This window comes from Phascolarctos cinereus, unplaced genomic scaffold (assembly GCF_003287225.1).
Source record: "Phascolarctos cinereus isolate Bilbo 61053 unplaced genomic scaffold, phaCin_HiC Scaffold_2;HRSCAF=192, whole genome shotgun sequence".
Lineage (NCBI taxonomy): Eukaryota > Metazoa > Chordata > Mammalia > Diprotodontia > Phascolarctidae > Phascolarctos > Phascolarctos cinereus.
Genome location: NW_027555625.1, coordinates 404,564,823 through 404,588,194, shown reverse-complemented (window position 1 = coordinate 404,588,194; position 23,372 = coordinate 404,564,823). Strand labels below are relative to the sequence as shown.

Here is a 23,372-nt window from a genome sequence, read left to right as displayed (position 1 = left end):
AAAAGGTTAAACAACCAAGTTCATATGGATGTATAAAGCATTCGTCTGTCCTCTTTTCCCCATACTTTCACCCTTCTCTCCCCACTTGCTCATCTTTCCCCAGAGAGGTCAGTAAGTCTTTGGCATAGACAGAGGCATCACTCAAACACTCCCTGTCAAGCACATCATACCAGGTGGCACATCAGGGAGCCAAGCTGCCATCAGACTGATCCATTGCCCCAATGCATGGCACTCAGGTTGGGTGATCAATCATGCATATGGGATCACAGAACCATCACCCCTGTCAGTGAAGTGAGGAGATATTCTAACGATGCTCAGGAGGCAAGGCTATGCTCACCTCATCATTTTTAGGGCTCTTTATCACAGGATACCTTGAGCTTGGCTGACAGGAAATTGTGAGTCTTTACTGCATGCAAAAATGCTTCTGAGGGTATCATAGGAAGGATGGTAAGCAGTCATTTTTTGCTATCCCTGGCAGTAAGGCAAGATGGACTATATGTACACTATACTTCAATGGATGTGGACTAGCCATAAAAGATAATAGATCTATATCTAGAGAGGACCTCATAGGCCATCTTGTCCAAGCTTCTCATTTTTATAGATAAAGAAACTAAGGCACATAGAGGTTAAGTAACTTGTCCAGGGTCACACAGGTAACAAGTATCAGAGGCAGGATTTGAACCCAGGCCTTGTGATTCCCACTATACCATACTGCCTCCCATTGAAACCTCCATCTCACCTGACCCTACAACACAGGGCCTTTTTTTTTAAATTTTTTTTTTTATTGAGACAGTATATTCTCAAGATCCACTCACCTTATGACCATTTGCTTGTTGGGATCATAGAGCGACATGAAGAGTTCAGCATCCTCTCCAATTCGGCATACAAAGTTCCTTACAAAGACATAGAGGCTGTGCGTGGGGGAGGAGGAGATCCGGGAATACATACCATAATCTGGTTGATCTTTCGACTGCCCAACACAGAGGAAAGAAGAGAAAAGGATAAAAAATAGTTAGCGTTCTACCACTTAATGACAAGACAAAAAACACAGTGAAATGGGTAGAAGTCTATGATGGAAGTCACAGTGAAGCCTTTAAGCAAGTCATCTTAACTCCAGGGACTTCATTTTCTCCATTTATAAAATGGGGCTAATAGTACCTACACAGTATTTTTAAATGGTCGCTAAAATAAGACGAAACAATAGAACAAACCTATATGACCTTAGTCATGTCTCTTACTCTCTCAAGGCATCAGTTTCCTCAAATATAAAATGAAGGAGCTGGACCCCATGAACTAGAAGGTCCCTTCCATCTCTAAATCTAAGATTGTCCACAAAAGTCTTTTTTAAAATAATACTTAAAAAAAACGCATGATACTATTATCTATCATATTAACATAGTAGAGGTAACACCCTCCACAACTGAAGACCTAATCTATTCTCTAGACTCAGGAGAGCTGGATTCTGATTTGGGTTCTATTCCAAACTTAATGTATGAACTCGGGAAATTCACTTTCTTCTCTTGATCTGTTTCCTCCTGACTAAAGTGAAGGGTGGGAGGTCCTGGACAGCTTTCATATACTATGGTACTAAGGTGAAGACTGTTGCTCCTCCCTTTGAATCCTGGGCTTGCTTAGAGGACACAGACCATCTCTTCTTTGATGCGTTCAGTGATTTTATCTGTAGCTTCCTCGTGCGCATGGAACAGGCTGATGACACTGGTTTTATCAGGATCCAAGATATTTCCATCTTCATCTCTGACAATCAGATCTAGTTCAAGGATCCTGTCAAGAAAAGATTGGATGTGAACTCCAGGTCACTTAAACTGTCTGTTTTGCACAGGTATGTGACAAATGAAGAGACCTTCGGCAGGTGTGGAATCACGTAGAATGCCCTCTCAAAACTGTCAGGAAGCTAGCTGTAACTCATGACTCTCACTTGCCTCTCTATGGAACTCTTCTATATTTTCACTTTTTTTATTCAATTACAGAAAGCATTATTCTGATCATTCTAGCTTTAATTACACTCACTGTACCTGCTTCTGGAAAGGTAACTGAGCCATGTAGAATGAAATCATATATTTTATATAAAGTGTTTTGTACATGTGTGGTGGTCTAGTGGATACAGGGGCCAGGCCTGGAGTTTCAGGAAGACCTGAGTTCAAAACTGGCCTCAGACGCTCATAGTTGTGAGACCATTGGCGAGTCCCTTAACCTCTGCTTGCCTCAGTTTCCTCAAGTGTAAAATGAGGATAACAAGAGCACCTACCTTGCAAGATAGTCGTGACAATCAAAGAGATATTTTAAGGTATTTAGCACAGTGCCTGGTACCTAGTAGGCCCTATCTAAAAGCTAGCTAATATTATGATTTGAGGCAGTTATGTAGGGCAGTGAATATACACCTAAATATACCTGAAGGCAGGAAATCATTAGTTTAAATTTAGGTTCAGCCACTTAGTAGCTATGTGACCCTGTGCAAGTCACTTAAGTCAGCATCAGCTTCCTCATCTATAAAATGGATATAATACTAGCACCTACTTCCCATAGCTGGCAGGTTGTTTGGATAAAATGAGGTAATGTTTGTAAAATACTTTGCAAACTTTAAAGCACTATATAAATGATACATATTATATTTAAATACTAAAATAATAGCTTAAATAATTTAATATAAATAAACTAAATGTAAATTTTTGATTAAATAACTTAAAATAATTAAATAATAATACGTAAAAGAGACTATGATCAAAGCACAAAACAAAATTTCCTAGTGAATGATAAGGAAGCATTTTTACATTCTGGCAGCAAGAAACATGTGTTAACACTTGAAAGGAGAGTGTCTAAAACTGATATATAATTATTTTAATGTAGGGAGGTGTCTTATTCTTGTTCCTGAAAATTTATCCTGGAAACCCTTCTTATTAATCAAGCCCCAAATACCAGAATAAAGTATGTTACTAAGTTTAATAATCTCAGGTTTGAGACAAAGAAACATAAGGTTGACTCATATCTAGAATACTAAAAAGAGAAGAAGAAAGAAAAAAAACCCTACTCTAATTCTGTCACTAACTAACTTTGTGATCTTGGGCAACTCTCTTCTCTGGAAATGAGGATACCACCCTAACATTCTATGATTCTGATTCCTACCTACAGCCAGGGCATTCTTCTCTCAGAGACAGCAATTTGGTGAGAACTAGAGGGTCTAGGACCTAGAGCTAGGTTAAAATCTCAGTTCTGCTACTTGCTGTTCATATCACTATTTAAACTCCTTGGATCTAAGTTTCTTCATCTATAAAATGAGGGGGATGAACTATGACCCTGAAGGTCCCTTCTGGTTCAAAAGCTTCAGTGCTCCAAGTTATTACCTAGGCCCACTGGTGGCAAGTCCATGTAAAACAGGCATTTAATAAATGCTTACTATGTTTCTTGAGTTTTATCATCGTGGCACTATTTTTTCCATGGGACACTTTTTTTTTTGAGACTTGGTTTTCCTGTCTTGCTCAGGACTGAACTACAGTGGCCACTCATACACAGATTTAGTATAAATAAATTATTAGCTTTAGCTTTAGCCATATGGCAGCTTAGAACTCGCAAACTCAAGGAATCCACCAGCCTCAGCCTCGCTTTGTAGCAGAAATTTATGCAGGTACCACCATAGCCAGAAAACAACAAGGCATTAGCCCAAAGCCAGAGTGAGCATCCATACACTTTTACGTGAATCCCTAGACAATTCTGTCATATAATACAATGGAAAGAATGGTGGGTCTGAATTCAGAGGACCTGGATTCAAATCCCCCCTCCCCAGGCCACTTACTATCTACATGACATTAGACAAATCGTTTCACTTCTCTGGACCTCATTTTCCACATGCATAAAGTGAGAGGGTCATACTACTACTATTACTGTTTTGTTCCCAACCACCCCCACCCCCTTCCCCCAAGATATTCATCTTGCTCCTTGAAGGCAGGGTTTATTTTAATTTTTATCTTTGTATCTCCAGTAACTAGCACAGTGCCTGGCTTAGAATAAATGTCCATTCCACTGAATTGAACTAAATTTAAATGAATTAACTAGAAGTCCGTCCATCTCTAAATCTGTGACTGTCTTGTAGTCTGGGCTCTAAGGCTATGGCCTGTGGGCTGCAGGGAACACTTCCCATCTTGTAACTCCCATAGCTACAAAACCAAGGATCCCAAGAAAGCCGTTCCAGGTCTACAAGACCCCGTGCATCTTCAGCTGGAGAGGACCGTATGCTGCAAGTGGGGAGGAGCTTCTCTCAGCCCTTTGGTTCAGGCTGTAAAGAAGCTTCCGAGGCCACTTTTCTCTCACTTCCCTAAAAGAAACTGGATGAAAATAAAAGTACAACAAGGTTGGGCCCCAAAGTAGATGTTCTGAGGGCCCCCTCTTTCTCAAAAGGAAGGCTGAACACCCTCTGCCAGGCAACTAGCCTCTAGACCTTCCTATTAAGTGAGCTGGACACAATCCAAGCACTCGCTATGAAGCAATACTTAAAAGTCGTCAAAGCCCCTATTGTGAAATGGTGTGCCAATGAAATTCCCCAGACCTACTGAGCCACGCCATACCCCACCGAGACTCTGCCCAGCCCCTGAAACTCTTTCTACCTGTTTCTGTGACCACTCAGGTAGATCAGACTGTCACTCAGCCATCAACAACGCTCACAGCAGGCAAAGGTAGAAACACTCCCCGACCCGACCTCCCACCTATGTCAGGGCCTGTAGGGGGCTCACAGCAAAGAACACTTAGGCCCAAAGTTTCCCTGACTGGAGAAAACGGTGTCACTCTTCTTTTTGAGACAGTGAAGCTTTTATTCCAGTTCACTTCACTTTCCATTCCCACTCTGAGTGTATTTTTTTGCATGTGCCCATGTTATTTCCCGGTGTGGAGAGTCAGTGCACAGCAGGTGATGGGCCAATTCTGTACAGGCCCCAGGCATGAATCAGTGAGCCAAGACTCTGAGCAGGGAGCAGGGGTACATCAAAACACTGAAAGAAAACTGCTGCTTGGATGAAGATGAATCCAAATGACCATGCTCACCAGTCATTTGGAAGGAGGTTAAATGTATTCCCCAAATATCTCAGCCCAGTTAAAGTTGCAACACAAGGATTCTCTCTGCCTCCATATGCCCACAGATCCCAGGGGGTGATTGTGAAGCACCAGGAGCATTGCTGGGGACAAGAGCCATCCAAGTAGAACGTGGCAAACTCCCACCTAAAAATAAAACCTAGGTTCTCTGTTCTGTAGGGTGGTAGAGGAAGGTGTGAGGAAGAAAAAGACAGAGGTTAAGAGAAAGAGAAGGAGAGAGGAAGGGGGAGGGGGGAGACAGAGAGGGGCAGAGGGACAGAAATAAGACAGGGAAAGAGGGAAATAGAGAGAGGGGTAAATGGAAAGGGGAAGAGAGGAGGGAAACAGAGGAAGAAGGAGTTTGGGAGAAGAAAGAGGGGAAGAAGATCAAGAGGAAGAAAGAGGGGGAGAACGAGGGAGAGGAAGGGAAGGGGGAGAGAGAAAGAGAAACACACAGAGATGGGGGAGCAGAGAGAGGAAGACGGGGGAGGGAAGAGAAAGAGAGAAGCAGAGACAGAGATGGGGGAGGCAGAGAGAGGAAGGTGGAGAGGGAGAGAAAGAAGGGGATTAGAAAGAGAGAGAGAGAGTGTGTTTAAAAAAGAAAAAAGAATATACCTGTTGCCATAGTCAATCTTTGAAGTGACTTTCTGCTTAAGTTCCTTCAGCTCATCTTTTGGCAGAGTCCCAGACAAAAGCTGAGACCTCCATTCCATCAGGTCATACATCATGCTCTGCACTTGGAGAAACCGCTCTTTTTTGCTGGCCTGGGAAACAAGAAAAGACAGTATCTGTTACCTACATTTCATCAACAAAGAAGGTGGCAAATTGCTCCCCCTCCCCCCAATCTCTGCGGAGAACACAAGCCCTAGGCTAAATGAACACATGTTTAGGGCTCAAGTATCACGCTCCTAGCTCTGCTTCTAGCTCTCCAGACTGTCACCATGCCTCACCTACCTTCCGGAACTTCCTCTGCTGCCTTGGTCCCCTTCTCCCACTGGTGAGTCTTGTCCAAGGCTCCCATTTTGGAGAGAAGCCCAGGCCAACTATTCTCCATTCCTCCCTGGATTTGCTCCTGATTTTCCCGACTTCCACACCATACTCCCAGGTCCTTTCCTCTCCCCTTTCAACTCCCTCTTATGTGGGGTCTTCCTCTATTAGAATTTAAGTTTTATGAGGGCAGGGACTGACTTTTTCTTCCTTTTATTTGTGTCCCTAGTGCTTAGAATCGTACCTGGTGATGGAATCCTAAAAAGACTGCCCCTACCCCAGTATTCTAACTTTCTTATGGGCCTCACTGTGTCCTGATTTGACCACGCAATCTGGCTTTAACCACACCACTGTCCCCAGACTCAATCATAGGCCTCACTGAACAGCAGGCCCACTGCCCCTAGCTAGCCACTCTCCCTCCCCAACCCTGAAATCAATATCCTAACTTCCTCATATATGCCTCACTAGGACAGCAGATGTGTCCATGAACTCAAGTCCCACTAGAACAGCAGGTGTATCCATGTGATGGAATCCCAGCCACTGCCTCTAGCTAACCACTGCCCCCAGACTCATTCCTCATATTCCTCACAGAAACAGCAGGTATGTCCATGCAGTCAACCACAACCACATCCATCTATTCTCAGACAGGACCACAACTGCCAGACAATCAGAAAGCAGCACCATCCGGATGCCCAAGCAGGATGTGGACCCCCAAAAGCAGAAGGGACTTTCCCTAAGTAGGAACCTTCACAGTGATAGTAAAGGCTGTTCTTTCGGTAAACTTGTGGCATAGAGAGGCTTATTATAATAGCATTATCATATATACATACATAGGCCCCTCCAAGAGGGTTTTTCTGTATGCATTGTGGATAATGACATGAACAGTTCCACTGAGGCCAGGACCTCTCCCCTGTTACCTAATCCCTTGACAAACCCCTCCTGCCTTTTTAATATTCATCATTTCTGTGGTGTGATCAGCATCATTACACTATCACATTGCCTGTCTTGTCTTCCTGAAGTTGATGGTTCCTCTTAGAACTCAACCTGCTGGAGAGACATCGCTCTCAATGAATGCTTTTGCTTAGGTTGGAGATGGTCTGAGGCTGTGAATTCATTCGAGACACTATGAAACCACTGCGCTTGGCACAGAGTGAATGCTTAATAAACTCTTGGTGACTAACTGGGGGGTCACTGGTGTCCCAGAATGTATGTACATAAATAAAATAATGCTCATAACACATGAATCGAGGCTTACCAGGCACCTCTCTAAAATGAATGAAAGATGGGGATAGAGCTGCAGTCACCTGGTCATGAGTTACATGGTGAGTGAGACTGCTGCTATAAAGTCCCTCCAAAGCTTCCAGCTGCCTGCAACAGGCTAAAACTGGCAACTTGTTACTGAATCACTTGTCACTGGCTTTCAAAACTGCTTGATTTGTCTCTCTAGACCAGGGATTCTTTTTTTTTTCCTTTTTGGTGAGGCAATTGGGGTTAGTGACTTGCCCAGGGTCACACAGCTTGTAAGTATCAAGTGTCTGAGGTCATATATGAACTCAGGTCCTCCTGACTCCAAGGCCGGAGTTCTATCCATTGCACCACCCAGCTGCCCCCTGACCAGGGATTCTTAACCTAGTCTATGAACTTGTTTGTTTGGTTTTCTTAAAATGTATTTCAATAACTCAATTTTAATATATTTTACTTTGTATTTCCTGTATATTTATTTTGTGTATTAAGAACATTCTGAGATTACCAAAGAGGTTCACAGGTTTCACCAGACTGACCAAGAGGTCCCCAACCTGGATATGATCCATACCAAACGTGACCATAATATTAATCTTCCCTGAACAGCACTGCTGTTGTTGTCTCTCCCACGACGGCTCCCAAGTCCATAAGCTTCCAATGCCCTCAGCAGAGGCCTAGAATCACCCGGGGAGGCAACATACACACATACAACACGTGTACGCATGCACACAACGTGTGTGCCAACGCTCTAGTTAGCCAGATGTTCATGATAACATTGGGGCTGATTGCTTCCCATCACCTACAGAAGCGCGCCTTCTTGGCCTGTTCCCCAACTTACTGCAACAAGAGGCTAAATTCCTTTGATTTCTTTTAGATTTGCAGCTTAATTTCTTTGGGCCTAAAGACGACGTGAGCAGTTGCTAAACTTCATGGTTGCTTTATTTATAAAGAAAAAAGGAATAAATGCATACCTCCAGAGGCTACCTACAATGAAAAAGTACATTGAAGCCAGGAATTTTTATTCTAGTACCACAGAGACATCATTAGTCTCTGCCCTTTGGCCAAATTACTTCCTCATTTAAGCCTTTAAAAAAAATTCTTTCCTGAAACCACCAAGCCTAGATTCAGTTTTCGTAGATAAGCCCAAACACCATCATGTACACGTCTGCCATAGGGGGGCAAGTCTCACCACATACAGCTGCTTCCAGATGCTGCCCCACTCCCAAAGCGTTGTTGTTACTTCTTGTGCCAGGGGAAGCTCAGCAGGTATAATGTTCTCAGTATTTCTGGGGGTGGGGAGGAAAAGAAAACATACCAAGAATGTGAGGTCTAGGGTGTTAACAGGATTAAACAAACTAGCAAATCTTGAGAAACCTCCCAGCAGCTCAGAGCTGCCTTACCCGGCAGGAGACTGAGCCAGCTGCAATAGCCATGCTAATTACATTATGCAAATTCAAGGAGCTTCCCTTTCTAAATGACTGCCCCCACTAGGGTGGACTTTTCATGTTCCTTACTGAAGATGAATCTTCAAATGAATACACTTTGACAGGATTTACCCATAAAAATGCTTGATCCTGGAATATTCCTGAGCCCGGTACTCCCCCCAAAATCAAAGATCCGAACAGGAATCAATTGGTATTATACCTTCAGACCAGGAAAAGAGTAATTGACCAAAGAGAGAATGAGAGGGAGAGAGAATAACATGGAATATTATGGGGTTATAATACATTCCCTTTCAAAATGATTCGAAAATGAGTGATACTCAAAGCTGCTGAGGCCAAGGATAAGCCATTTTAGAGCCCACCAGTAAAATGGAGATACCTTCTTTTTTCAACTGTAACTTCTTTGATGTGAATAAAGGATCTTGGAAATATCCCCTGTTGGAAACAAAAAGAATTATTTTAAAAATATATATGTCACTACCCAAATGGTTCACCTTAAATCTTCACGTTCTCAGGACATCAAGTTCAAGTCCTGATTTGGTTTTCCTTTAAATGAAATTAACAATCAGAGACAATGTCAGGGGAGGGACGAGGATATTTCTGCCAGGTCCCCATTTCAGTGTAGAATCAATATGTATTCCTTGTTCCAAAGAGCTCTGCATCACCAAAGGCACCAGAGGATGCCCTTAATAGAACAGATGGGGTGGAAAAAGCTTCTAGGTGCGTATTATAAATGTACAGCTGGAAATGTCAACAGGGAATCACAACTTCACAAAATTTGCATGAAAACTAGAGAAATGAACATGCATGTGGAACCCAAAGAGTTCACAATCCAATCATCACAAAGTTTGCATTTTCAGGAAGGAGGAGAAAATACAAATCTCCACCTAAAGGGGTGTGCCATGGAAGGGGGAAAGGTGCAGTAAAGATGGGAAAAGGACAAAACCCCTTCAGAAGGGGAGGAGCAAGGCTAAGGCAAAAGTCACATTCTTTTCCCTGAGGAACTGTTACACTATGAAGATAGGATGGTCTGCTTATCTGCAAGGGTCCCAGCTGCACAAGCAACTACCCAGTCTAGTGCAGACACTGACTGGTGCCTGTATTGACTTCCAAGGACACACAGGGAGTCTGCAAATAATAACTTATGTCAGCTGGGTCCAGTGCTTCTGGAAAATAAGGTAACCCCAAAAAACAGTTCAGGGGACCCCTTAACATTCTTTAACAGAAGGGGCCTTAGAGATCAAACGATTTGACCCCTTCATTCTTGAGATGACACAGCTGAGGACCAGAAAAGTTAAATAGCTTGTCCAAAATTAGTCAGGTAATCTCCTAGTCAGGAGAACTAGGATTTGAACCTGGTCCTCTCATTCCAAGTCTAGAATTCATTACACTTTCTCACACTATATTGACTCTCCAAGTATTCTGCTGAGATTGTTGGCTTCTGAACCTCTAGTTGGGAAAATGAACTACCTCCTTCAGCCCCATAACGCAACTGATATCTCCCACAAAGACTTTTTTTTTGGCTCAAGAGAAACAGAAAAAGAGAGAGAAGCAGAAGAGGAAAATATGGAAAAATGTCAATCACCAAATCATGTTTTTGAAGATTTACGTCTGATCTCTCACATGTGGACGTTTCAAAGTTTAAACTGGTTCTCACACTAAAGAAAACCTCTCTTGGATGTCAGACGAATTTGAGATAGAAACATCTCAACAAAGATTTATTTGAGTGTGTTTTGAGAACTCAGAATAAGATAAGGATACTTCCCCAAATGGCCTGTCTATCAGGAGAGAAGATAAAAACATTGTTTAGCCTACAGGAGACACGCTAGCTGCCATGCCAAGTCCAATGAAGACCCTGACAAGTGAAACCACCTCAAGTAGTCCTGAAAGCAGTATGGGGAAAACACTGGACCCTGAGTCAGGAGACCCGGATTATGGTCTCAACTCTGCCACTGACAACTGTGGACGAATCTGTGCAATTTGTTGGGTCTTCTGTTTGCTTATCTATAAAATAAAGGGATAGGACCAGTCAGGGATTCTTAGCCTTCATGAATGTGTGGGTTTGTATTTGCCTTGGCGATGTCATGAAGTCTATGGACGCCTTCTCAGAATAATTTTTAAATATACAATAAAATATGTAGGATTTCAAGGGAGACCGATTATACCAAAATATAGTTATTAAAATATTTTTTGAAAAAATAAGTTCACAGACCCCAAGTTAAGAACCCCTGGACTTTAAATCCCTTCCAGGTCTAACATTCTGAGCGTCTAATCAACTCAGACGTGAAACAAAGTGCCTTACCTCTAACATTTTGTGCTTCATCAGGTATCCCCTGTACCAATCTAAAAGAAAAAAGAGGAAAAAACAAAGAAACAAAATGAAAACATTTCCATAACATTCTGACAAGGGTTTTAGAAATAGGCAAAAAACTATTTAAAACACCTAAAGTTATCAAGAAGATATAGGAATTGCAGAAAATATACTGAAATAAGGTTGTCTGTTCTAATGGTAACTGAAAGTAAGTCTCATGTACAAATTCCAAAACTTAAAGAACAGACAAATTAGAGAGCGATGATTGGCATCATCACTTCCCCATTACCTTTCTACATTGTATGGGGGGTTTTGGAGGCATTTGGGGCTAAGTGACTTGCCATGGGTCACACAGCTAGTGAGCTTCTGAGGCTGCATTTGAACTCAGATCCTCTTGACTCCAGGTCCACTGCTCTCTCCACTTCACCACCTAGCTGTCCCTTCCTATCACCTTTCACAGACACTTGCTTCTCCCCACTCCTACTCATATCACACTATTGTAGGCCCCCACCACCTTTCACTGGGACTCCTTAAGTCCAAATAGACCTCCCTGCCTCCAGTTTCTCCCTTCTCTAATACATCTTTCAGAAAGCTGCCCAAAGCTCTAATGCACACATCTGACCACATCTATTCCTGACTTATTAAATCTTCAATGGTTCTCAGGTTCCTAGAAGATAAAATAAAATCTTTGCACAATATGCTTAGAGAGGCCAGGCCTTACTTAAGACAATCACATGAGTCAGGCTCAGGGAGAGAACGCAATAAGGCACTCTGTGGACCATAACAGGCAAGAAAAAAAAAATAACCTTATTAATAACAAAGGATATAACTTCTAAGGTTAAATAGTTCAGATAGAGGGATACTCCCCTTAGCCTGTGTATTCACCACAGCAATCCACCACAATAGTAGGTCAGAAATATATTCTTTTTCACAGCAATAGGAGCCCTGACATAAAACCTCCCACATCAATATCCCACAGGCTGGTCTTTTATGCCTCAGGCAACAAAGAAACCAAAACAATGATACCCCCAAGAATGGACTTCCTGCCAGCTCAGGCCACTCTCACCACATCTGTCCTTAGCATCTCTCCACAATCTTGCTTACACTTATATTTTTGATCTTATTTTGCATGACTCATGTATGTGCTCTAATTTTCTGCTCCTCAATTTTACCCTACTATGTTCCACCTCTATGCCTTCCCAGGAGGCATCTATCCCTTAAACCTGGAAGGCGTTCCTTCCTCATTCCTACATGTTGCAGTTCTTCTCTTCCTTTAAGGTAACCTCAAGTGTCATCTCCTTGAAGCTTCCCCTCATCATTGTCTGCCAACTGAAAGTGTCATCTTCTTTAAATTGTCCTAGATCACTCTGTCTGGGTTTCTCCTTTGCCTCTATTACACCACACCTTTTATCATCATCATTATTATCAGCATTAGCACATCACCATCAACATCATCATCATCACCATCATTACTATTATTATTATGTTGCATACAGGTTAGTACAGATATATAGCAATACAGGCTATGCCGTTTCTTCCTCCATTGCCCAGTAAAATGTCAGGTACATAGTAGTATTTAATAATTCATTTTTATTCTTTTCTTTCCAGAAACACCGAGAGTAATGATTCAAAGAACAAGACTACAAATTACACACCACCTTTCAAGAACATCCCAGCTTGGCACAGAGGGTAGAGGGCAGCCAGTCCCAGAGTCAGAAAGACCTGAGTTCAAGTCCTGCTCTGACACATATCAGCTGTGGGAACATAAGCAAGTCATTTAAACTCTCAGTGGCCCTGAACAACTCTCTAAAATACGAGTTAGAGTGGAAGGAGTTTCCACAATGGAGAGTTGCCCACACTGATGAAATTCACACTTTGAGATGACCACTACCCTCTTTATCCCATCCTCTAAAAAGAAATATTGTGTAGTAAATAGAGCACTGGCCCTGGGTCAGGAGGACCTGAGTTCAAATCTGACCTCAGACTTTACTAGCTGTGACCCTGGGCAAGTCACTTAACCCCAATTGCTTCCAAAAAAAAATAAATCTATTATGAAGGATCACATATGATGTAGACAAGAGATGAGATTAGCAGAGAACCCAAGGAGGGGGAAAAGAAGGGATATGATGGATATAAAGAAGGAGATGGGAGAAACCAGAAAGTCTTATTCATACTGTCACCTGCTTTTTCAAACATGGCACAATATCATCAATTGCCTTGAGCTGCCAAATCAATTAAATTCAATAAGTGCTTAATATACATTTACTATCCACCTTTTCACTAAGGTCCTACTATGACTCCTCATCATGATTTAGAGGCAACTTCGGGTGCTCAGAGCTTATGCCATGGACCACAGCTGCTGGGTAGCTCCTAGCAAGTTAGAAAAGTTTTGAATTGGGGCACAGTCTTAGATGATATGTCCGTCCTCCAAGAACCCAAAAAAGACCAGAAAGGCATCGTTAAGTTGATCCTAGAGCAATGACATTTTTTAGCTATAGTAACTCTCAAGGAACATGTGATAAGTTATAGTGATTGCCAGTTATGTTATAGGTTATAAGTTATAGGTCCTTTATGTATTGACACATTGGAGTACAATGTCGTTAGGAATATTAAGAAAATAAAATCCTTATCTTAAAATAATTTACAATCTACCTGGAGAAGCATGATATATAAACACTAACAAAATTGGAAAGAGTATAAAATTATATAGAGATCACTAGGATGAAGAGAATGGGATAGGTTGAACAGGAAAGATATGACTCCCGCTGAGCTCTGAAAGGAGGAACAAACTTTAGATAGAAGGAGACTATTCCAGGTGAAGAAACACCACCAGCAAAAACTTCAGAACGAGCATGGAATGTTCTGGAGATAGTGAAAACGCCTTGGCATGGACCATTCACCCTGGGAGGAATGAGAAGATGCTGGAAAAGCAGTTTAGGACCAGATCGTAAGAGAGAACCAAATGCCAGCCCGAGGAGTCTGGATGTTGTTCTACAGGCATCAGGGAGCTGTGCACTGGGGGTTCTGTTGCAAGGAAGGGGCATGATGAATGCAACACATTAGAAATGAATTTGGTAGTCATATCCAAGATGACTTAGAGGGAGATAGATCGCAAGGAATCTCACGTACTCTTAGCTCCAGTGACCTACTAGCTATTCCCCAAAGATGACATCCCATCTCCAGCTTCCATGTCTTTGCATAGGTTCTTCATGTCTGGAATACACTCCTTCCCCACTTGCCCTTTTAGGATTCTAATCTTTGTTCAAAGCACAGCTCAGGGGCCACCTCTACACGAGGCCTTTCAAGATCCCCCGGTTGCTAGAGCATTGCTAGCACATTCCCACCAGGCAACTCTCGTTACTTTAAGCTTGGTTTGCTACAACAGCCTCCTTCGATGGCAGATAATTCAAGAACCATCAGTTAAGTGCCTATTTTGGGCAAGGAACTGAGAAGATGGGGTTTGAGCTGAGTTTTGAAGGAAGCCAGGAGACATAAAAGGGGAGAAGGAAAAGCATTTCAGGATCCAGGAGTGAAAGACAGCCAGTGAAAATATGCAGAGACAAGAGACTGAATGTCTTATTGGAGAAACTGCTCTGAAGCTAGCCTGATGTGGGGTGATTGGCCCACTATCTCCAGAGATGGCTAAAATTATTGTCACTATCTAATAAAATGGGTGCAGTCCTCTGAGAGGATGAGTTTTGTGTACAGCCAGTATTAATGAATACTCTGACTTGAAAAGCCTTTGAAATCATTCAAGCAGACCCAAAGGCTGGCATTCATCATTTTAGTGAATAAAATGCATCTGTCAGGAGCCTCTTTACCATAACCTCATTACTGGGATGACAGATTGTTGTTTAAATGTGTTCACAACAAATGGGCAACCCAAAACAACTTAAAATGTGACCACCCAGCTGGTTCATTATTATGGAGAGTGGACAGATACTACAGAAACCTCGGAAGCCTGGTACAGATGCTAGCCATTTGCCCTATCCCCTATCATATAGAAACTGTAAAAACATCCCTGTAATTCCATTTCTCTTACACATGCCTCAGTCAGGATAATAGCATGCTTACGATTAGAATTCCCTCAATTAGAATTATATTCTACTCACATCTTAGGGCTCAGGGCTGCCCAAATCCACCAAGAATATGAACAGCTGTCAGGAAAAAAACCTCTGACCCCAGTTAAGTACTGACTCCTTGCTCCCTGCCTTGACCTCCTAGCTCCCAGCCCTTTATTTGATTTAAATCTATGTTTTAGTCTTTCTTTGGGTACAGCTAGCTACCCAGCCTGCAGATTCCAGACCTGGCCCACATTCAAAGCTTTTCAAGCTCACTAGGATCTGATGGCTGTTTCCTAATCCTAGTCTCTAATATAGGAGCTAGGACTTGGTGCATTTCATAGTCTAGCAGATACTACTGACAGGTAAGTAGGGAGGGAGAGGAACAAGAATTTATTAAGTTTATTCTGTGCCAAGCACTGTGCTAAGAGCTAGTGATAGAAATATAAACAATAAAAAACAAAAACAAAAACAAAAAAACAAGATAGTCCCTGGGCCCAAGGAGTTTATAGTCTAATGGGAGCAGATAAGACATCAAAGGAAGATGAAAAGGGATGGGTAGGGAGAAGGTAACTGAACAGGTCCATAGAGTCAGAAGCAAATGATGTACAATAAAATCCCATGTTACACAATGATACAACAAAGAAAGATCTCTATAACAAAGTATTTTTGAAGTCTCAGAATGTCTTGATCCCTTCAGCTAGAAGCACTCTTTCCCTCCACCTGAAATCTCTCATGGCACCCCACATCCTACACACACATCTGCAGTACTTCAAGGATCCACGTTTCATTTGTGTGGACAACCTTTCCACCAACCCAGATCACAATTCTTCCATGCTTTAGCTTCACAACTGCTGTGGTCAAAGAAGTCATCTCTGAGCAGCCAGCTTTTTGGTGATGAGACTTTCTGGATCTAGCCAGGATGGTCTTTGAACAATAGGGATAGGCTGACTGCTATGAGGTCAGAATTCAAAGCCTTTGAACCATGTTCACAGCCAGTGAACCTACCAGAACCTACCAGAGCTTATAATCCACTGGCATAGAGAAGAAGGAAGAGAAAAATGTAGCTTTTTAACATTTTAACATTTGCAAAGCACTTTACATATTATCTTCATTTCATCTTAACATCAACCCAGTGAAGTATGTACTATTATTACCCCATTTTACAGGTGAGGAAACTGAGGATGAGAGAGGTTAGGTTGCTCAGGGCTCAACTAACAAGCATCTGAAGCACGGCTACAAACGCAGGCCTTCCTTTGTCCAAGTTAGCATTCTACCTGACCTGCCACCTAGCTGCTCCCAAGTATTAGTACAGATCTATGTAACTATTATATTACAATTTACGTTAGGTTGGTTGTATTCCTGGCTTAGCTCCCCTAATAGATTCTTAAGCTGCCTAATGAGACAGGAAAGGATCTTATTTTTCTCTGTGTCTTTTATAACTAAGCAGTGCTTGGCATTGGCATTGTGCTCCCTACCCTGCCCTCAAGGAGCTCACAGTCTAACAACTACATGCAAACTCACTTTCTCTCTCTCTCTCTCTCTCTCTCTCTCTCTCTCTCTCTCTCTCTCTCTCTCTCCATATATATATGCATGTATGTATGTATGTATGAATATACAGACATATTTATATAAATATAGATGTGTAATATATATATATATATAGAGATATATAGATATATAGATGTAGAGAGTTATAGATATAGATATCAACAGAAGGAAAGTGCTAACATTAAGAGGGATCAGGAAAGGACTAGTGGAGTTTTAACTGGGACTTGAAGAAGCCAGGAGGTAAAGATGAAGGAGAAAAGTCCAAGCATGGGGGATAGCCAGTGAAAATGTACAAAGTTGAAAGATGGATTGTGTTAATTCAAGGAAGAGAAAGGAGACCAATGTCACTGGATTTCAGAGTGACTTCAAGGGAGTCAGTATAATGTAAGAAGACTGGAATGGTAAAAGGAGACCAGGTTATAACGGGCTTTGAATGTCAGAGGATTTTATATTTGATCCTTCAGGTAGCCACTGAAGTTCATTAAATGAGAGGCTGGTTTGGGGTCGGGGGAGAGGGTGACATGGTAAGGCCTGCCCTTTAGGAAAATAAATTTAACAGCTGAGTGGAGGATGAACCAGAGTAAGGAGAGACTTGAAATCGGAAGACCAACCAGAAGGCTCCTGCAGAAGTCCAAGCATGACATCATTTGAGCCTGCACCAAGGAGGTGTAGTGTCAAAGAAGGAGAAGGTGGTATATATAAGAGATGTTGAGGAGGTGGAGCTAAGATGGTGGAGAAAAGGCAAGAACTCTGTTGAGCTCTCCCAAATTCCTCTCCAAACAACTTTAAAAGAATGCTCCAAAATGAATTCTAGAGCTCTAAATCATTATTGATTAGAGAAATGTAAATTAAAACAACTCTGAGATACTTACCTCATCTGAATATGACAAAAAAAAAGGGAAATGACAAATGTTGGAGGGGATGTGGAAAAATTGGGACACTAAAGCACTGTTGGTGGAGTTGTGAACTGATCCGATCAATCTGGAGAGCAATTTGGAACTATATCCAAAGGGCTATAAAACTGTTCATACCCTTAGATCCAGAAATACCACTACTAGATCTGTATCCCAAAGAGATCAAAGAAAAAGAAAATGGATCTATATGTACAAAAATATGTATAACAGTTCTTTTGGGGTGGCAAAGAACTGGAGATTAAGGGGATGCCCACCAAGTGGGGAATGACTGAACAAGTTGTGGCATATGATTATGATGTATCTCTATTGTGCTGTAAAAAATGACAAGCAAGAATTTCTCAGAAAAACCTGGAAAGACTTACATGAACTGATGCAAAGTGAAATGAGCAGAACCAAGAGAACATTGTATATAGTAACAGCAATATTTGTACAGTGACCAACTGTGAATGACTTAGCTATTCTCAGCAATACAATGATCCACAACAACTCTTAAGGACATATGATGAAAAATGCTATCTATGACCACAGAAAGAAATAATGGATTCTGAATGCAGATTGAGTTATGCTTTTTTTTCCCTTTATTTTTCTTGAGGTTTTTTTTTTAGTTTGTTTCTTTCACAACATGACTAATATGGAAATATGTTTTGCATGACTGCATATGTATAGCCTGTATCAAATTGTTTGCCTTCTCAAGGATAGGGGGAAGGAAGGGAGGGTGGGAGAGAACTTGGAAATTTAAAAAATATATATTAAAAATTATTTTTACATATAACTGGGAAAAATAAAATATTAAACAAAAAAATGTCCAAAAGATAAAGTCGACAGGAATTGGCAAAAGACTGGATATGAAGATGCCCGGACATCTTGAATTGTCTCAGCATGAGGTAGCCAAGATGGTAAAGCTGGCATCAATTTGGCTATAATTCTTTTAAGAGGAGTGCCTATATGAAATCGGTTTCCCCATGGCATCATAGGATCATAAACCCAGAATTGGAAGGTACTTCTAAAATCATCTAGTCCATACTCCTTGTTGCAGAATGTGGAAACTGAGACCCAGGAAGATGACTTTTCTGAACTCAGAATCAAAGTTAGTAATTATCAGAGCTGGGATTTGAACCAAATTTATCTCTCCAAACAAAGACTTGAAGCAAAAAGGGAAATATCTGATTGAATGGCAAAAATTTGTTATCATGATACGGCTTTAGGTTTGTAAGACATGTATAAAGCTATATTATCTCTGTTGTTCTATCCTTGCATTTCAATCAGCTCTCCCCAGGATGACATTATCCAAAATCAGGCTCAGGATAAGGTAAATTAGCACATAATACTAGGCAACTATGTTTTTTCTTTTTTAATTTTTTTTATCTGTAGGGAAGGTTCAGAAAGAAAACTCCCTCCACTGAAACAGATCATGATACATGTGCAACTTATAGTCTTAAAGAGATGCCTGCGCACCCAGCTAATACTGTAAGAGTGAGAGGAAAATAATCCTCTTAGGGCAACCATCTTGTCCACTATGCCATGCTACCTCCCTATTACTGAAATAACAAAACTTTACAATAATAAATAATAATGAACACATACAAATTAATATAATAATAAATAGTAAAGCTAATAATAAAGACATTAACTGAAGCCTAATTACTAATATGAGCATAACATTTTAAAAAAACGTACATTTAAGTGAACAAGTATTTATTGAATACTTATTATGTTCCAGGAACTATGCTAAATTCTGGGGATACAAAGAGATAGAAAAAAAATGGTCCCCACTCTCAAGGAGCTCACAGTCTAATGAGGCAGACAACATTCATATAACTATGTACAAACAAGATAGATACAGGACAAATTGATGATAATTAAGCAAGGGAAGGCATTGGAAGTAAGAGGGGCCAGGAAGAGCTTCTTGTAGAAGCTGAGACTGGAAAGAAGCCAGGAAAGCCAGGAGGCAGAGAGGAGAAGGGAGAGCACTCCAGGCATAAGGGACAGTCATAGGGAGACAGAATGTCTTGGACAAGGAATAGCAAGGGGCCTGTAACACTGGAGAGAAGAATCCTTGGGAGTAAGTAAGGTGTGAGAAGATTGTTAAAGTGGGAAGGAGTCACATTGGTAGAGGCTCTCAAAGCCAGCCAGAAGGTGTTAGATTTGATCCTGGAGGTAATGAGGAGCCTCTATAGGAAAAGCCACATCAGGAAAATCACTGATAACTGAGTGGAAGATTAACAGGGTTTCTGTAAAGTGATTTCTTTCATCAGGGTTGAGCAGGGCATGTACAAAATTTACTTTTTTTGCTTCTGGCTCATCACCTGAGCCTGATTTAGTTCTAAGGGACTTGGCAATTAGAAATGATACAGCAGCTGCCAGATTGGCCACTGAATAGGAAAAGATAAAATTCAGGGAGGGGCAGCGAGGTGGTGCAATGGATAGAGCACTAGGCCTGGAGACTGGAAGACCGAAATTCAAATCAGACCTCAGGCATTTCTTAGCTGTGTGACCCTGGGCAAGTCACTTCACCCTGTTTGTCTCAGTTTCCTAATCTGTAAAATGAGCAGGAGAAGGAAATGGCAAACCACCTCAGTATCTTAGCCAAGAAAACCCTAGAAGGGGTCTTGGAGAGGAGGGCTTGAGGATTCAACAATACAACCACCCTTAAGCTCTCTTCCCTTGAATCATTGTGAATTGCTTCAGGGTTTTTTTTTCTAGCTGTTTCTGCTGAGGAATTGGGGGAAGTATGGCTTACCCTTTCCTCCAATCCTGCCACACCTAAGCCTTAAGCAATTTTTCATTGGACACACATTCAAAAAAAAAGAAAAAGTGGAAGACTCTTGTGGGACTTAACTCAGTCAGGCTCACTTCTGGGTCCAGAGCAGACTGGCCTGCAGGTAAGGAAGGGAGTGAGCACAATGCCCCAGCCTTTGGGTCTAGCCTCTGTCAGGTAACGTTAAATCTCTCAAATGCTGAATAGGTTAGTAGATGCTATAGGAGTAACAACAGAAAATAGCCCACATGTATCACAGGGAAGGGCATGGCCAGTTTCAAAGAACACCAACCACTTACCTCCACAGGTTTCCTGGATCCGTACCACGTCACCAATCTGCAGGGAGAGCTGGGGGGCTCCATTGCCTCGAAAGTTATATATGGCTACAAATGGAAAGAGAAGCCAAGGAGAGATACATTAGGACTCTGAGAAAGCAGGCCATGCCCCAGCAAGAGTCATGGGATCATGGGCAGGATCATGAGATCACAGATTTAGAACCGAAAGAGATCCTAGAGGACATGTAATCCAAAACCCTCATTTTACAGATGAGGAAAATAAAGCTGAAAGAGGCAAAACCCACGGTGTTTCTGACTTCCCAGGCTTCAACAACAGGCCTCAGCTGAGGCTCACCCTCCTTGACCCAGAACAGCCATCTCCTCCTGAGGCCTTCTCACACTGGAATGGACCTCCTGTGCTACCCCCACTCCTTTCTCCCATTGTAAGGGTTTAGGCCCTTATTCCTCTCCCTCCTCTTCCAAGGTAAGCCCCTTTAGAGTAGGGATTGTCTGTTTATTTTTCTTTTAAGCTTGCATGTATATACTTAGTATGGTGCCAGGCAAATAGTAAGTGCTTAATAAATGCTTCTTTGCCTTGCAAATTGAAGACAGGTCTTGAAGTTAAAAGAGAAACAGATATTCCCCTAAGAATAAAGCAAGACACTGTTGCTATGGTTTTGGGGGATGGGTTTTGGGGGGATGGAGGCATAGGATGCTTGCCTAGAGGCAAGAGAATGTATAGAACTTTTATAAACACCCTCCAGGCCTCAGCATCTCTGAGGAATCCTCAGTCTAATGGAAAGGATTCAAATACCTAAATGGATCTGAGACCTCAAAAATCAAGTGAAGTCAACAGTCAACCAACTAGCCTTTATCAAGCACCTACTATACTAAGCGTTAGAGGTACAAAGAAAGGTAAAACAAAACCAAAACATTCCCAGTTCTCGAAGAGCTCACAGTCTAGTGGGAGAAAGAATATGCAAACAGCCATGTAAGGAAGGGAGGGAAGAAGCATTTATTAAACACCTACTATGTGCCAGGCACTGTACTATGCATAGCTTGCACAAGGTCACACTGTCTAAGGCTGGATTTAATCTCAGGTCTTCCTGACTCCCAATACAGCACTGTATCCACCCTACTAGCTAGCTGCTTACGTTCAAGCAAGCTACATAAGGGATAAATTGGGGGCAGTCTCAGAGGGAAGATACTAGCATCAAGAGGGATTAGGAAAGGCTTTTTGCAGAAGGCAGAATTTTAGCTGGGACTTCAAGGAAATCAGGAAAGCCAGGCGTCAGAGAAGAAAAGCAAGAGTATTCCAAGCAGGGAGGACTCCCAGTGACAACGGTTTCCAAGGAGGCCCATACCACTGGACGGCAGAAGAAGTAGAGAGGAGTAAGGTGTAAGAAGACTGGCAAGACAGGGAAGGGCCAGGTTATGGAGGGTTTGGGATGCCAAAAGAGGGGTGTGTATTTGATCCTGGAGGTGATAGGGAGCCACAGAAGTTATGGAGGGGCATGTGGAACACATGAGCACACCTGTACTTCAAGAAGATCAGTTTGACTGCTGTCTGGAGGATGGACGGGAATAGGAAGAGAACTGAGGCGAGGAGTCCAACCAGCAAGCTACTGCAATAGTCCAGGCATGAGGTAATGAGCGACTGTCCCACGGTGTTAAAAAGGTAGAAACGATAGGATTCGGTGGCTGATTAAATATTGTGGGGATGGGGAGGTGAGAGAGATGGCTGGTAGGTGTAAGCCTGGATGACTAGGAGGACTGTGGTACCGTCAACAGTTACAGGTAATTGAGGAAGAGGGGAGGGTTTGGGGGAAAAGATAACGAGTTCATATTTGGGCATAGTAAGGTTAAAATGTCTTGGGAACATCCAGTTTTAAATGTCTAATAGGCTGTTGGAGATGCGAGACTGGAGATCGGGAGAAAGGTTAAAGCTGGATAAAGAGATCTGGGAATCTTATGCACAGAAATGCTAACTGAATCCACAGAAATTGATGAAATCACCAAGTGAATTATTAGAGAGGGAGAAGAGAAGATGGCCCAGGACAGAGGCATGGGGAAGACTACTGACCTACCATTAATGGACATGACCTGGATAAAGATGCAGCAAAGGAGACTGAAAAGGAGTGGTCACGTGAGTGTTAAGAGAAGAAGAGAACAGTGTCATGAAAACTTAAAGCAGAACCACACAGCTTTGCAGTAGGTAGGGGCCAAAATTAAAATAGGCTAAACTTCTTTGGGCGCAGACAGGTTATACTAGAGACAGACTGAGGATGGTGGGTTGCCACAGGTCACGTTACAAACAGGGGAGCGTGCAGTAGCAACCCTACATTTTTCATGGGCCACCCAAAATCCTTTGGCAGCCCATGGGCAGTATGTTGTGCAGGCCTGACAGAGAGAAGAAAATTTCAAGGAAGAAGATTGACAGAGGCAAAAGATACAAAGAAGTCAAGAAGGATAAGGTCTGGGAAAGGGTCATTAGGTTTAGAAACTGACAGGTTATTGGTAACTTTGAAGATTAGTTTCTACTGAGGGATGAGCTTCGGAACCAAAATGCAGAGTTAAGAAGAGAGTGAGAGGAAAGGAAGCAGAGTCACCAATTGTACCCAGTTTTCTCACAGAGTTTATCCTTTAAAAAGAAAGAGATGGATCAAGGGTTTTTTGAGGATATAGGAGACATGGCACTTTTGTAGATAGTAGGAAAGCAGCTGGAGACAGGGAAAGATTATTTAGTGAGAGAATT

At 42.0% G+C, this 23,372-nt stretch overlaps 1 protein-coding gene across 2 annotated transcripts in view; it reads right to left on the bottom strand.

The window, feature by feature from the left end:
- Positions 1 to 23,372, bottom strand: part of DOCK2 (dedicator of cytokinesis 2) — a 499,735-nt gene that overhangs the window by 453,025 nt on the left and 23,338 nt on the right. For both annotated transcript variants that reach the window (XM_078150544.1, XM_020992326.2), the window contains exons 2-8: positions 20,642 to 20,725; positions 11,050 to 11,090; positions 9,127 to 9,182; positions 8,495 to 8,591; positions 5,692 to 5,840; positions 1,647 to 1,782; positions 816 to 970 (exon numbers count right to left, since the gene is read on the bottom strand). In XM_078150544.1, the coding sequence (XP_078006670.1) occupies positions 816 to 970; positions 1,647 to 1,782; positions 5,692 to 5,840; positions 8,495 to 8,591; positions 9,127 to 9,182; positions 11,050 to 11,090; positions 20,642 to 20,725 (718 nt within the window). The remainder of the gene's footprint in view (positions 1 to 815; positions 971 to 1,646; positions 1,783 to 5,691; positions 5,841 to 8,494; positions 8,592 to 9,126; positions 9,183 to 11,049; positions 11,091 to 20,641; positions 20,726 to 23,372) is intronic.